Here is a 13577-nt window from a genome sequence, read left to right as displayed (position 1 = left end):
CTAGGGAAGTGGTGCTGGCTCCTACCCTGGGGATCTTTAAGAAGAGGCTTGATGCCTACTTGGCTGGACTCATTTGAGTCCAGTCTTTTTCTCCCGCCCAGGCGGGGGGTCGGGCTTGAAGATCTACAAGGTCCCTTCTGACCCTGCTTCTATGATTCTGTGATGCTATAAGAGTATCAAAATAGACTATAAAAATTAAGTTAAATTATCTCATCTCAAGTAAGATCATACACAACCTTACTGAGAAATGGAAAGGCCCCCAGAAATCTTCAGGGAATTAATTCATTTATGATTGGTGTCCAGTTTTGACCATACTTTTTTAATACTGATATAATTATTTTATAGTCTGCATATAGATAGGCAGAAGAAAGGCTCTTGCAGCTCTAAAGTATAAATCTAAGGTTGAGTCTGTTTCATTGTATGAAACAGAACTTTGAGGTGTTGACCCTGAGCTGGGGTCCACTCAAATAGAAAAGATCTCTAATTACTTTTTCAGTTGTTTCTTTCTTTCTACCTTAACCTACACTGGGGGGGATGTTTTGCTCTGAAACTGGACTGATAAATGTGAGCACCTTACCTGAATTGTTGCATATGAATTACATCTTTTACACCTACCAGGTACCCTAAGCACTGCATTCTGGGAGCCTCTCCTTTCCCAAACAAATAAACCTTTGTTTGAATGGTTAAATAGCATGTATATTCTCCCAATGAATGGCTTGGGGAATGTACTGAGAGTCACCAACTCAGTATTTTTCTTATATTTTAAACAACACATCCATTTAAGAATTACAGGGCCCTCTAGATATTCAGGTAAAGGTGTGATAGGATCTGATGTGCAATCCACATTATTATGCCTCCTGCCATGCTACACATGCATGGGTGGAGGTGTGATTGTGAGATCCAGCATCCAATCCTATCACACCTTATTGCTGGTAAAGGGGAGACCCAGGATCATGATTCCAGGCTACCCTGCACCAACTTACAAGTAGAAAGCCGTTGTGGCTGGGAGCCCCGTCAGCTGACAAGACTGCCATCTGTGACAGTGCCCCTGTAGCCTCTTGTTCCAAGCTGTTGGCAACCCAGTAGCCACCTGATAAGTTTAAATTACAGTCAAATTTTCCCTGGTCTGAGAGGGCTATGTGAGAGGTTTTTGTGCTCTGGTGTGGAAGTACCTTGACAGAAACATTCAAAATACACCAATTTTCATAGTGGCAATTGCATGATAATTCATAATATCAATTAGAACTAATGAGTCTTACATAGGTTCCCCAGGTTATCATGATTGTTTTTATAAAGTTTGACTGAAAGCTTTTTGTAGTTGCTGTGGCTTCACCTACTTGGTATTTTCTGTCTCATCCTACATTTGTCCATACTATCCTTTAGGCTTAGAAGCATTAGATGGTACCAGAGCTAATATTTAAGAACAAACTTTGAAGCTTCGTTATGAAACAGAGCATGGCACAGACTTAATTTTTTTCTAACAGCTTTTTTTAAATGAGTTAATTTTTCATTTGAAGTCAATAGAATATACAGCCAAAAGCAATATTGTCTTATTTGAATATGCAGGTTATAGTGTTGGCTGATGTAGTGGTCTTTCTGTTAAAGTCTGTTTAAAGTACAGTTTTTTATAATGCAAGCTCTTGGGTGCTTCATTTTACTACTGATGCACTTAAAAGGTAAGTGTGTGCTATCTTACAATTTTATTTTAAAAGTTGATATAGCCTGGGAGTTACTGATACATCCTTAAGGGTCTGTCCTTTTTATGCAATGATTCTGTCCAGTCTTTCCATCTAGTATAAATGGACAAAAGGGAGTGTTTATAGCCCAGTATTTCGTAAATGTATCCTAGTAATTAGGAGCAAAAAATATCAGCAAAACCCAAAGTGTATCTCTAAATTAACCCTAATCAGACTTTTTTCATTTTGCTATAAATTTTACAAAGCTATAGAAATATCAGAGCTGTGCTTGGCTTGACTAAATTGTCAAGCACAAGAACGTTTTGGATAAACTGATAGGGTAACATGAAGCATATTTTTACGTGCTTTCAGTGCTGCTGTTCATCTTAGTTCTTCAACTTCAAGTGTTTTACCTTATTTTTTATGATGATTTTTAAAAATAAGGGAAGTAATTATTTTTGGTAAATATGGAACATTTACAGTTGTTTTAAAGAATGGTAAACAAAGATCAGCAAACAGAAATAGAAATCATCAGCATGACTTGGATTTATAGAATGAGAGAGTCATAAACACTCAGTCCAAAATGGTATTTCAGTATCAGATGTGACTTTTTAACATCAGCTTTGAATCAAACTATTATACTAAATATCCAACAGATGAAAGATATGAAGGGATTATACAGGGTTTTGAATTTCTATATTAATCTGAAATTGAGGTAAATAGTAAAAATGTGAGCAGTCTCATGCATCTTATTCACTTCCACTCATTTTGTTCGTATGTTTCACTGGTTGAATACAGACAATTTTCTGACTGGCAACATGTATTGCTTCTTAAAAAGAAAATAAAATGGTATTGACCAACAGTGTTTTGAGACTTTGCCAAAATATGTTGGACCTTCTCAGCACTGCAAAATTACTGCTTTTAACACTGATATGGAAAGAAAACGATGGATTTATTGTCTTCATCAATTCAGTTCTATTCTGTATTAAGTTGTATTGATGCTGAACCACTGCATTCTCATACAGTTAGATACTTTTTAAATTAAACCTATCAGCTGTTCATGACAGTTTAAGTGGATGTGGTATCTATCCCTCAAGACATTTAAAAAAAAAAACTTCCTAAAACAGTGGGAAATACGCGGGCTTATTTTGTGTATAGACTAGATGGTCTGAATGGTTCTTTTTCATTGCAGTTAACTGATCCTATAACCTATCTAGCTTAATTTTTTTCTGCCTTTTTAGGAGTATTAAAGTAATTCTGCTATTTCATAGCCATAAATTCTACAGTGCTTTAGGACATCGTTATTTAGTTAGTTTCCCTAAACCATGCCAATTACTTTTTTTTTTTTTAAACAACTATGAGAAGTGTCTGTCATTTAGATCAAGGAACTAATAAATGGTGAAGGTGGACTTGTACTCTCAATCCTTACCACAGCTTTAAATTACTTATATATAACTGTTTCAATCTTACTGATGCTCTCTGGTTTATTTCTTTTGCTTTTCTAGCAATTCCTAAGAATCCTTGTACTTCTACAATATCATGGATGCTTCCTGCTTCTAGTCTTTATGCACTCTCTTCCAGTTGGTTGATGGGCTCTTCTGATTTGGATCAAGTCATTTCAGTCCTCTAAATCTCCATTTTCCCTATCTGTAGCTGCTTCTAGAGTTTTACACATCTTAGTCGAGCTGTGGGGAAGACCTTAAATAGGTTCATAGCATGGTTCTTTTAATTTCTGGGAATCTACAAAGCTAATAAGCTGATTCTCACAGCGATTTGGTTTACAGAAAATAAAAGCTACAACCTTGTCTGTGCTACATTAATAAGTTTTACTGGGGGAGGAGAATCTTGAATTTTTTCATCTTGCTCACAAATGCAGCATTTTTAATAGCCTCAGAAAGAACTCAAGTGTTTGAGTTCTGAGGGGTTCTAAACTATGTTAAAACTCGAGAAAAGTGTACTCAAGTATCCATGAAGTAAAGCTGATGATAAAGAAACTTAAACTCCTAGGTTGCCATATGGTTTTTTTTGTGTTCTTTTTTTTTTATGCAGTCCTCAATTCATATATAGATTCCATAGTTATCATTGTATGCCTATGCCTGCAAATCAGCTACCAGTCACTAGAGAAGAGGCTGGCTTTTGTTACTTGTTCTCCATGGGGCAGAATGAGGAGGAAGCATACTGATTTCCCAAGAGCTAGAGACAGCCCTTTTAGCAGGCACAACGGAGTTCCAAGCACAGGAAAATATTAAAATGTGCAGTAGATTATATTGTAACCTGCAACTTGGTATCCTTATTCAGGAGGGTACATATACATTTTATAACCAGTAACCATTGTACTACAGTGTTTAACACAGCAGTATACAGAACGAGAGAGCTGCAATTTCTGTTCCTATAAAGCGCTACTCTAACTCGGCAAGTGGATTGCATAAAACAGCACCTTCTTACTCAAAGACATCTCCTCTTTCTCTGTTTTTATAGTTAAACTCTACTCCTTTGGAAATGCAGAGATATCTCACTTCTGTCTTATATTTTGCTATGTGAATATATTGAATGGTCACACAGCAGCAGTGTCTGAGGGTGATATCTTTTATTGGACCAACTGCATAGTTGGGAAAGAGCCAAGTTTTTGAATACAAGACATTCTTTTTCAGGCCTAAGAAATCCAAGGCAGCACAGCAAAGTAAAGAACAGTTGGAAAAGGGGGGACAGAAGTTCCCAGGGGTGGCGGACAAACAGTAAAAGAAAAGAAGCTGATTACTGAGAGATCAATGCCAATCAAAAGGGAATAGTGTCATTATCAACTTTCATTAGGCCTGTGCGAAGTGGCTAGTATTTGCTTAGGATTCAGATTTGGCCAATTTGGGGGACAATGATTCGCTTTGGTGGTTTTGAATCACTGTCCCAAATTGATTCGATCGAATCTGATTCAGAGATTCATCTATTGCCGACTCTCCAGATCAGACAGGCCCTGTCCCTACACCCATTCTCCCAGCCCCATTAATGGCTGCCCCACTCGACCCCAGCCTCCTGCCTCTTTAAAAAAAAAAAAAAAAAACACCAGCTGCTGCCAGGCTGGGGCAGGGGGGACAATCCCCACTGCCCCACGCTGTGTGAGGGGCTCTGCCTTGAGCCCCGCTGGCCCCTGCCCACTCTCCCAGCCCCCCCCACCTCACTCCCCAGGCTGCCCTACTTGGCCTCAACGTCCTGCCTCTTTAAAAAGTAAATTTAGAAAAGCCCTTCACTCAGCAGCTGCTACCAGGCAGGGGGGCGATCCCCACTGCCCCATGCTGCATGTGGGGGCTCTGCCACAAGCCCCCAGAATCCCCAAGGCTGCTGCAGCAGCCAGTGAATGGGGGCTTTTTTGGTTTTGTTTTAAGAGCTGGGAGCTGGGATGGGTGGGGCTGGGAGAGAACGTGAGGGTTGGGGCTCAACTCAAGGGGCTGGGAGAGCAGGCAGGGGATGGGGCCTAGCAGGTGTCCCCCATAGTCCCCTCTCCCCTCCTTCAGCCCCCACCTCCCGCCTCCTACTTACCAGCACAAATTCAGGTCCAGCTCTCTGCGGTGGCAAGTGGGGACTGACCGAATCTCCAAAGCTCTCCAGATCAATTTGAGAGCTTCTCCAGAGAGCTTTGCATCGATTCAAACCTTTTTATTGGTCTCCTGATTCGATTTGGATTCAGAGGTTCAGCCACTGAATTGGGCCAAATTTCCTCCAAATCGAATCAGCACCCAAAGCTTCACACAGCCTTCCCTTTCATGTGTAGGAAGAATTCTGGAGTCGGGTAGGTTATAATGTTCCAGAAAAACAATATCAGTATTAAGTCCTTGGTTCTTAGTATTCAACCACCGTGTGAATTTTTGTTCTTAAATTCTCATTTTAAAGATATATGGTAGATTATCTTGAGCATGAGGATAGTGAGGTCAGAGGGAGTGGTTCTGGTGTGTATTTGCTGTTTAGCTTCATTATGTGTGGCATTGATTGAACATGCACATGAGAATCTAAAATTACTTTCTCTTGAATCTGCTGTTGACAATTAATACATGGCTTTACTGTATGTTCACAATATATTCTGTGCTGGCCAGTCTGACAGCACTTTTACCCACACTTGTAGCTGGAGTCATTTTATTTCTGAATGCCGTTGGACAAGCACAACAAGGAAGATGGGCTCCTATACAAAATATTAATCATGTTAATAGTGGTGTTTCTAATGAATTATTGCCCTTTTTTCAGCTTTCCAAATGAAGTTACAACCTACCTGTCAGAAGCCTTTTCAAGTTGCTAAGCCAGGATGAACCAGTAGGCAGGCATTAGGACCTTTCTGCAGCCACTGCTTCTCTCGGCAACAGCACAGGGAGAGCAACTATTGCTGAAGCTCCACATACAATCATAGAAATCATAGAAAATTAGGGTTGTAAAGGACTTCAGGACGTCATCTAGTCCAACCCCCTGCTCAAAGCAGGACCAGCCCCAACTGTGTATCATCCCACCCAAGGTTTTTGTCTAGCCAGGTCTTAAAACCTCCAAGAATGGAGATTCCACACCTTCTCTGGGAAATGTGTTCCAGAGCTTTACTACCTTCCTAGTGAGAAAGTTCATCTGAGGTTTGGATTTGGCTGGCATAACATAAGCTGTGGACTGCTATTCTAACTAGTTACCCCTAAAACATTGAGGATAACGGGTTTGCTCAGATCTCCCTATCTGACTAGTCGAACTCCTGTTACTGGTGATGTATGTTCTTCAAACAACAACCTGGCCTTATCTTTAGAGCCCGGGTTGATTTTGCTTGCTTGATTGTTTGTTTTTGTAGTATAGATAGGGAGAGGAAAAAATCTTAAACTGAGCATGCTGGGCATGGAACTCACTGAGACGAAATAAGCACAGAGTGCTGCACTACCATTTTCAGACATTTTTCTTAATAGTAACTTAAAATAGTAGAAATCTTCTGATGTGATGAACACAAAATGAGAGAGGAGTTTATACATTTTTTTGAACTTTTGTTTTCTTTTCAGGAAGCTACAGGGGAGTAATTGGACTCCACTGTCTGTTTTCTCTACTTTTTCAAGTACTGGTTTGCAGTTCTTATCTGTTTCTTTAGCAGCATTATTCCAGATATGATCCCATGTGGCTTACCTGTACCTTCCCTCTGGAGATTTTCCCCCGTGTTTGTTGTTTTATGGTACCTTTTGAACTCACTTTAGTCAGCTCTTTTCTCTTTTTAGAAATAGAACAAGCACATCTATTTATAAACTTACTCTGAGTGTGTCGTCTAAGAATTTTTTTTTTATAACTTAATCTTAAAATGGGTTTCAGATACTTTCATTAGAGGGAATTCTAGCTTGTGTTCTGTACCTGATCACTCCTTATGAAGGTGGAATATATTCTGAGGATAAAAACCATTGCTGTGTTGTTAGTTACCAGCATACTGTATTTTTTTCACATACAGCATGCTTCTGCATATAGCACTTTATTTTGGAAAGACTGTCTGAAGAAAAAAATAATTGCCTTTTCTGATAATAGAGTAGCAGCAGCTAGGAAACCAACCTGTTTCCAAGCCTGCTGCCTGCCCTGTGTGTTAGATGATGCCCACAGACCATCCTAGTGCACTAGATCTGGGGCCTCACACCAAATGCTGGGTCTGGGGCCATGCGGCAGGGTGTGATCCACCGTACCAGTGCTGCGGCTGCGGTGGCATCTGACATGCCAGGTCCTCTGTGGCCATGCACTGGCTGTGGGGCTACATGCCAAATGTGGGATCATGTGCTTGTTCTGGTACCATGTTCTGGGTTGGACCCAGCATGCCGGGTCCTGCTGCAAATCAGCCTTCCATGCTGTCCTGATCTGGCATATGGTTGGGGAGGGGGATTCCCTCTGTCTAGAAATTTGGCAGTGGCGGGAGGAGGCAAAGCAATGCCAGTGTTAATTGCTGTGGCTCCCAGTGTAGTGACAATTAATCTGAGGACCACTCTGGCTCCCTCCTTTCCATCCTGAGAGTTTCCAGCCCTGGCAGAGGCCTTGTCCTTGCATATAAAACATGCTTCTGTTTTCCTCAGTTAGTTTTGGAGATTTTATGTTTTCTCTTTTATAGTCTGACTGCATATGTTATCATTCATTTCTTAAAACAGGGGGAGAAAGTTTACAGAATAACCTACATTTTGTATTTAGTATTCATTTTAAAGACTCGTGAACACCTATGGTTACTGGTATGCTTTGTGCTGAAGCAACAGCTACAATAACATAGACAAAAGGTCATTATAAAATCAATTATTTTTCCCCTAAGTATTTTGTAAGTATTTTCCTAATTATATGCCTGTGGTGCATGTTGCTGTTTACTGCTGGAAAAAATATGGACAGTTCTCTTTCTGGGCTGGAAAGAGTACTTGAGTCCAGTTTCTAGCGGTCTGTTTCTCCCTGCAGTACTATACCATCATAAAACACAGCAAAAAGGTTTCTAAAAGCAGAACACCCACATTTATCTGTTTTGTTTGTATATCATCTAGCATACTGAGACCGTGACTGTAACATTTTCTCTTGTTGAATAAAAATATTAATAACAACACTTGAAAGTATTTAATGCCTTCTCAACTTTTAATTTTCCCTCAACCATATTTCCATTCCTTGCTCTGATTTAATTTATCTCTAGCTGAGATACACTTCAGAAACTTTGGTATTATTGTGTATACATTATATCGTTTTATTGGAAACACTGCTTTATTGTTATATAAATAGATATTTAATGTTTATATATAAGTAATACATTAGTGATTATCAGATGACTCCAAATAAGCTGACACCTATTGCTTTATGAACTAGAATGCATAAGTCTGAATTGAGGATGGCAACACAGCATGGATAATTCACAAATTCCAAAAATAAATCATTGACCTTAAGCAGTGCTGAAAAATGTCGGTACTATATACCCATTCAGATTATTCTTCTCACTTATACTCCAGTTTTGCAAGAAGTGCTAATACAGAATTTTTTTTCAGGCAATGGTGGGTTATTCTCTTTTTCTTTTTTTCCCATTTAAATTATGATTCAGTAACTACTTAAGACAGTCAGGAGATCTCTTGCTCAAGACCTCAGTCATCATTTATTGAAAGATAAAAGATTCAAGAACATTGTTTTCTTTTACTATATACCTATTGAAATAATTACTTTAAATTATGACTTCATTACTTTAAATTCTTTTAAAGCATTTCTGATTCATTTTATCTTGCTCTTTTAGAGGGAATTCTGGAAAGACTACACAAATGGAATTCAGGGAGAAAGTAACACTGGACATAACTGGTATTCATTTTACCTTGCATTTCCATTAATCATTGGCCTTTTTGTTATCCTCATTGTCGCTTTTCTCGTGTGGAGATGCCTGTTTAAAAAGAAAATTCGTAGACAGTCTGCATATGTGCATAGGGGAGCACATGAAGCCATTGGTGATAATGCTGTGGTTGCTGGTAGAAGTCCTCTCCCCCAGCCTCTCAGCGTTGTTCATTCCCCACAGGAAGAAATGTATGAAGGCAGTGGTCTGTCACCAGGATTTCTGAGCTATGCAGATGGATGGTCAGACTCACTATCAACAAGACTGTCAAACGGTGACCCTCCCCCTTCGTATGAGGAAGCCACTGGGGACACCAGCATAAGAAGTGAAACTGAGCATCACTTAGATCCACCCCCACAGTACGAAGACATTATAAACTCCAGCTCATCCAATATGATCGCAATGACTCATGTTGTTACCAGCGTTAAGTAAAACAGGAGGAATACTACCAGCTTTTTAACTACGAAGAGAATTTTGTAGCACTTTATTGCAGCTTATCCATATATATAATTTAATGGACTCATAAGGTGTACCTCTTCTCTGTTGGGTTTCCTTGATGCATTTTTTCCATGCCAGTTTTGAAGTTGACAGTATGGAGCAGATACAAATGTGGTTCATACTGCCCAATACCCCATTTTCAGGAAAGCCATTTAGTCTGAATGATGTCAGTGTTGCATACAGACTTAGTGTCTCTTCCCTTCTGGTGCTGAAAATTGTCAGAAATAAAGAATTTATAAGCAGAAATTGTAGAAAAAATATTTCTTGCTATAGGAGCAAATTTTATGGCATCTCAAGTTTCTTGCCTGAGTATTTTTTCCCTTTCATTTAGAGTTTTCGTTACAAATGTCATTGTACGTTTCAGCCTTAAACTACTGAGACTAGTATGCCATTGTGTGGCCAACCAAAAACAACTAGGTATCCTAGCTTGACTATGACACTTCCACAGCCCTACCATTATTAGAGGGATTGCATTAACTGAAGAATTTTGGAACGTGAGGTCAACTACTTGCAGAGAAGCAAAAAGTTAAGTGATGGTTGCAATTAGAAAAGAGCCTGCTTTTCCTTATCCTTCCTTGTAGTCCTGATTGTCACAGTGTAGTCTAGAAAAAAATACGCAAGTACTATAGTACTTGAAAATACAGATGGGAATTAATAATCAACAAGTGCTAAAGATACCAGCTAAAATCCTGGCACCCTGGAATCCCATTCCAAAACTGCCACTGACTTTAATGGAGCCAGGATTTCATCCATAGTTTGCAAAATCAATCGCTGCAAGGGCAGGGGAGCTGGTTGCTAGGAAATAAATGGAAGCAGGAGGGCAACCATCAGTTGCTGCATTGTAAGTACCTGTATACATACTCCTATCCTGCAGTATGTGAAAGCTGAACCATGGAAGTTCAGCCCACATCAGCTCTTTTGTTGAGAGCTGAGCTATCACAGTTTAGTTTTCACATCTACCACAATGTAAAGCAGGCAGTTGTTCCTGATGAGGTTACCCAATATCTCATTTTACCTTGCTGCAACTGACTCGTGTACAAATACTCCAAGATAGAAATTTTTGTTAAAAAGGAAAAAGAGGGAAAGCTTTTACCAGTTTTCTTTAAAAGATGTAGGGAAAATAGTGTCCTCTTGCTTTCTTAAATGATTTGCAGCTGTCTGTGTTTATTTTGTGCACTGGTGGTTATGATATTTCAGTATGGATTTGCTATGGATTTTAATATCCATTTCACCAAAAGGATGTATTGGTTACTGCTGCAACAAGTTTTTTTACCCCTGAAGTTAATTTTTTATACATTCTTGTATATTCTCAAAAGCAATTAAAATACAAGTTAAGCACGTCTATCTAAGACAGGAATTTTGAAAGCAAACTTTTTTCTGACTGTGAATACATGTCAGGACTTAATTTATTCAGGGATTATAGAGGTGCAGATTCATATGAAGCTAAATACTGATTAAACTGTTTGAATATCTGTATTAAACAAACCAGCCTGGAACCTGAATTAGTTAAAAAGGATGAACCCTTGGTGTAGTATGTTTGAGTACCCTGTTTCAGGTTAACTAATAAAATCCATTTTGGCTTTTTCCCTCACAAAGAAACCTGTTGCAGGAGATTTAGGGCTGTTCTGCAGGCATTTTAAGCTCTAATTTAGTATTCAGCCCAATTTTAAAATTTAAGTGTGTAACTTATTGCTGTGCTGTATTGGCTTCCTTATGACAATGGAAACCCAAAATACATCTTGTTCTGCGGAGCCCCTTTTTTTTGTCAGTAATGTTCTAGCTCACTATGTCTTTAATAGCATGCATTTGTTATTATAGATATGGACTTGGATTACAATTTTGGTTTTAGCTTGTCTTTTTTCTCTCAGAAATATACGTGATTGAAAATTATTTCAGGCAGTTAACTCAGATGTGTATATATAGATAGATAAATAGATATGAGTTAACTGCCTGAAATTTATATAAGACAATTTACTGATAAATGAGATGGAGGTCCTTTTTAATTCTCTCTAACCTCTTTCATCAAACATTTTGGTGGTGTGTGTCATCAGTCCTCTCTAACAAGGAGAGCTTCTATTGGCAAAGCTGATTCCAGATTGCATTAGAATTGATGGGTGAGCTACAGACTATCATCTACTGTCAAATAGATCATTGTTTATTTGTAATGCTGGATCTTTTGTAGGTAAATGCAATATATAGTGCACATCCACTCTATTTAGCACCAGTGAGGCCCAGCACTGTAATAACACAGAGGGCAGCAGTGACTTCCAGCTGCTGCCAGTGGCAGTCTTTCACCCACCCTTCCCACTCCTACCCAGGTAGCACCCAGGGCAGCTGCCTTGGTCACACCACCCTAGTTATGGAACCTTACCTGGGGTACTGTGCCCCTTCCACTCTCCACCTTCAAGAAAGAAGTGTACAGATTGGAAAGAGTCTAGCATAGAGCCACAAAAGTTGTTAGGGGTCTAGCAAGCATGCCTTATGAGGACAGGCTGAAAAAACTAGACATTTTGTTTCTGGGCCATCTGAAGTTCTTTCTTTGAAGTGAATTAAGTTCTTATGAGAAGTCCTAGGTTGGTGGCTTTTGAGATTTAAGTTATTTCTGGATAGCACAACCATTAATATACATTGCCAATCCATTATGCCTCATCTCTGACATACAGGGAGCACCTGTAAGGGAGGAGAATTGTTCATTTCCCATGCCGACAACAAATATTAGCTTCTTTTTGAGCCTACAAATGGGGCTGCCAGTTGTAGGGGTGATTTTATTTCATATAGGAACTCCATAGAGATCACCCATTTCATGTAGATTACTAAGCAGCTGTCAAATAAGCTCTGTAACAGTCTAGTCTAGAGAGAGGCCAGTAACTGCTGAGTATGCCACTTCCAGCTTTTACTGTCTTATTTATCCATTTCTTGAACTAAAATTGGTTGTTACAACATAGAGATATTTTATTTGCAATACAGCAGTAATACTTTTCCAATATTTTCAAATAAAAAGACCAAACATTGAAAATGCCCCATGACTGTAGTTTTCTGGGTTATGTTGTTGATCAAAAACACCAGACAAACACAGTTTTAAATTCATTAGCCAAAGTTCTCAGAGAATACTTTTTGCACAGTTAAACAAAATCATTGCATATAGAAACAATGTTAAGTGCTCTTTCTTCTACTAAGGCACAAGTATCTTTTCTATGTCAGAATGATTCCAAATTACAACCTATTTCTTACCTTTTAAAAGCATTCTGTTAAATGTAAGAAGTTGAAATTTTTTTATGCTTGGCCCTTCTGATTTGACTGAATGGTATTAATATGTCTGGAGTTTTTTTATAAAGCTTACTTTTTGAAAACTACAGTAACTACTTTTTCTTCAGCTATAATGATTCTTCTGCAATAAAAAGGATTTACAGCCTTACCTCACAGTATGTTTTTCAAGTGTCAACATGCAATGCAGTCTGGAATGATTACCAGAATAGGCAGGGTATTGCTTTCCCTGCTTTGAATGTAACAGCGAGTTGCATCTTGTATCCAACTAAAATGATTTATTTTCTGATGACTAACTTGCATATGGGTGTTATTGTTTAAGAAATTATGGAAATTAAATATTGGCTTAGCTAGTGTTTAATACGGACATCTGTGGAGATAATTTGGTCTTCACTGCATGTAAATAACCTCTATTTGATTACAGTATTAAATATTTTTAAGAGATTTGGTTTACATTAAATTATGATATTTAAACATTTTGCTTATCTTTCTAGAAGAAATTTTCAGTGAATGTTTGTTTTGGGGTTATGCTAAATAAAGCTGTCTTAAAATTCATTTGATGCCTGTATCAGTTCTTTCTGACTAGAGTAAAATTATATTATGAATTGTGGTTTTTATTATAGAGGTTGATTTCCGTTATATTGTGTGTGTAATCTTTCATAATGAAAATTGTTTTCATTAAATATCTCTGATCTTAGGGTATCAAAATGGAACAGTTTGTGTCTTCTCAAAGTCCCATTTGTGACAGAATTAAGTTACTTGCCATGTCCAAATAAAGTATTTGTTATAAATAAGCCCAGATGGAGATCCACATTTAGAGACAG

The 13577-nt window shown here is 38.5% G+C and overlaps 1 protein-coding gene across 1 annotated transcript in view; it reads left to right on the top strand.

Annotated features, from left to right (window-relative positions):
* PRRG1 (proline rich and Gla domain 1) overlaps nt 1-13308 on the top strand; it is a 27051-nt gene extending 13743 nt beyond the window's left edge. Inside the window, exon 3 of the mRNA XM_019529119.1 lies at nt 8902-13308. Coding sequence (XP_019384664.1) covers nt 8902-9423 — 522 coding nt within the window. The 3' untranslated portion in view covers nt 9424-13308. The remainder of the gene's footprint in view (nt 1-8901) is intronic.
* Nucleotides 13309-13577: the final 269 nt, after the last annotated feature.

The sequence above is a fragment of the Crocodylus porosus genome, unplaced genomic scaffold (assembly GCF_001723895.1).
Source record: "Crocodylus porosus isolate Cpor-Errol unplaced genomic scaffold, CroPor_comp1, whole genome shotgun sequence".
Taxonomy (NCBI): domain Eukaryota; kingdom Metazoa; phylum Chordata; order Crocodylia; family Crocodylidae; genus Crocodylus; species Crocodylus porosus.
Note: the sequence above shows the minus strand (reverse complement) of the source record. Positions and strands in the feature narration are given on the sequence as shown.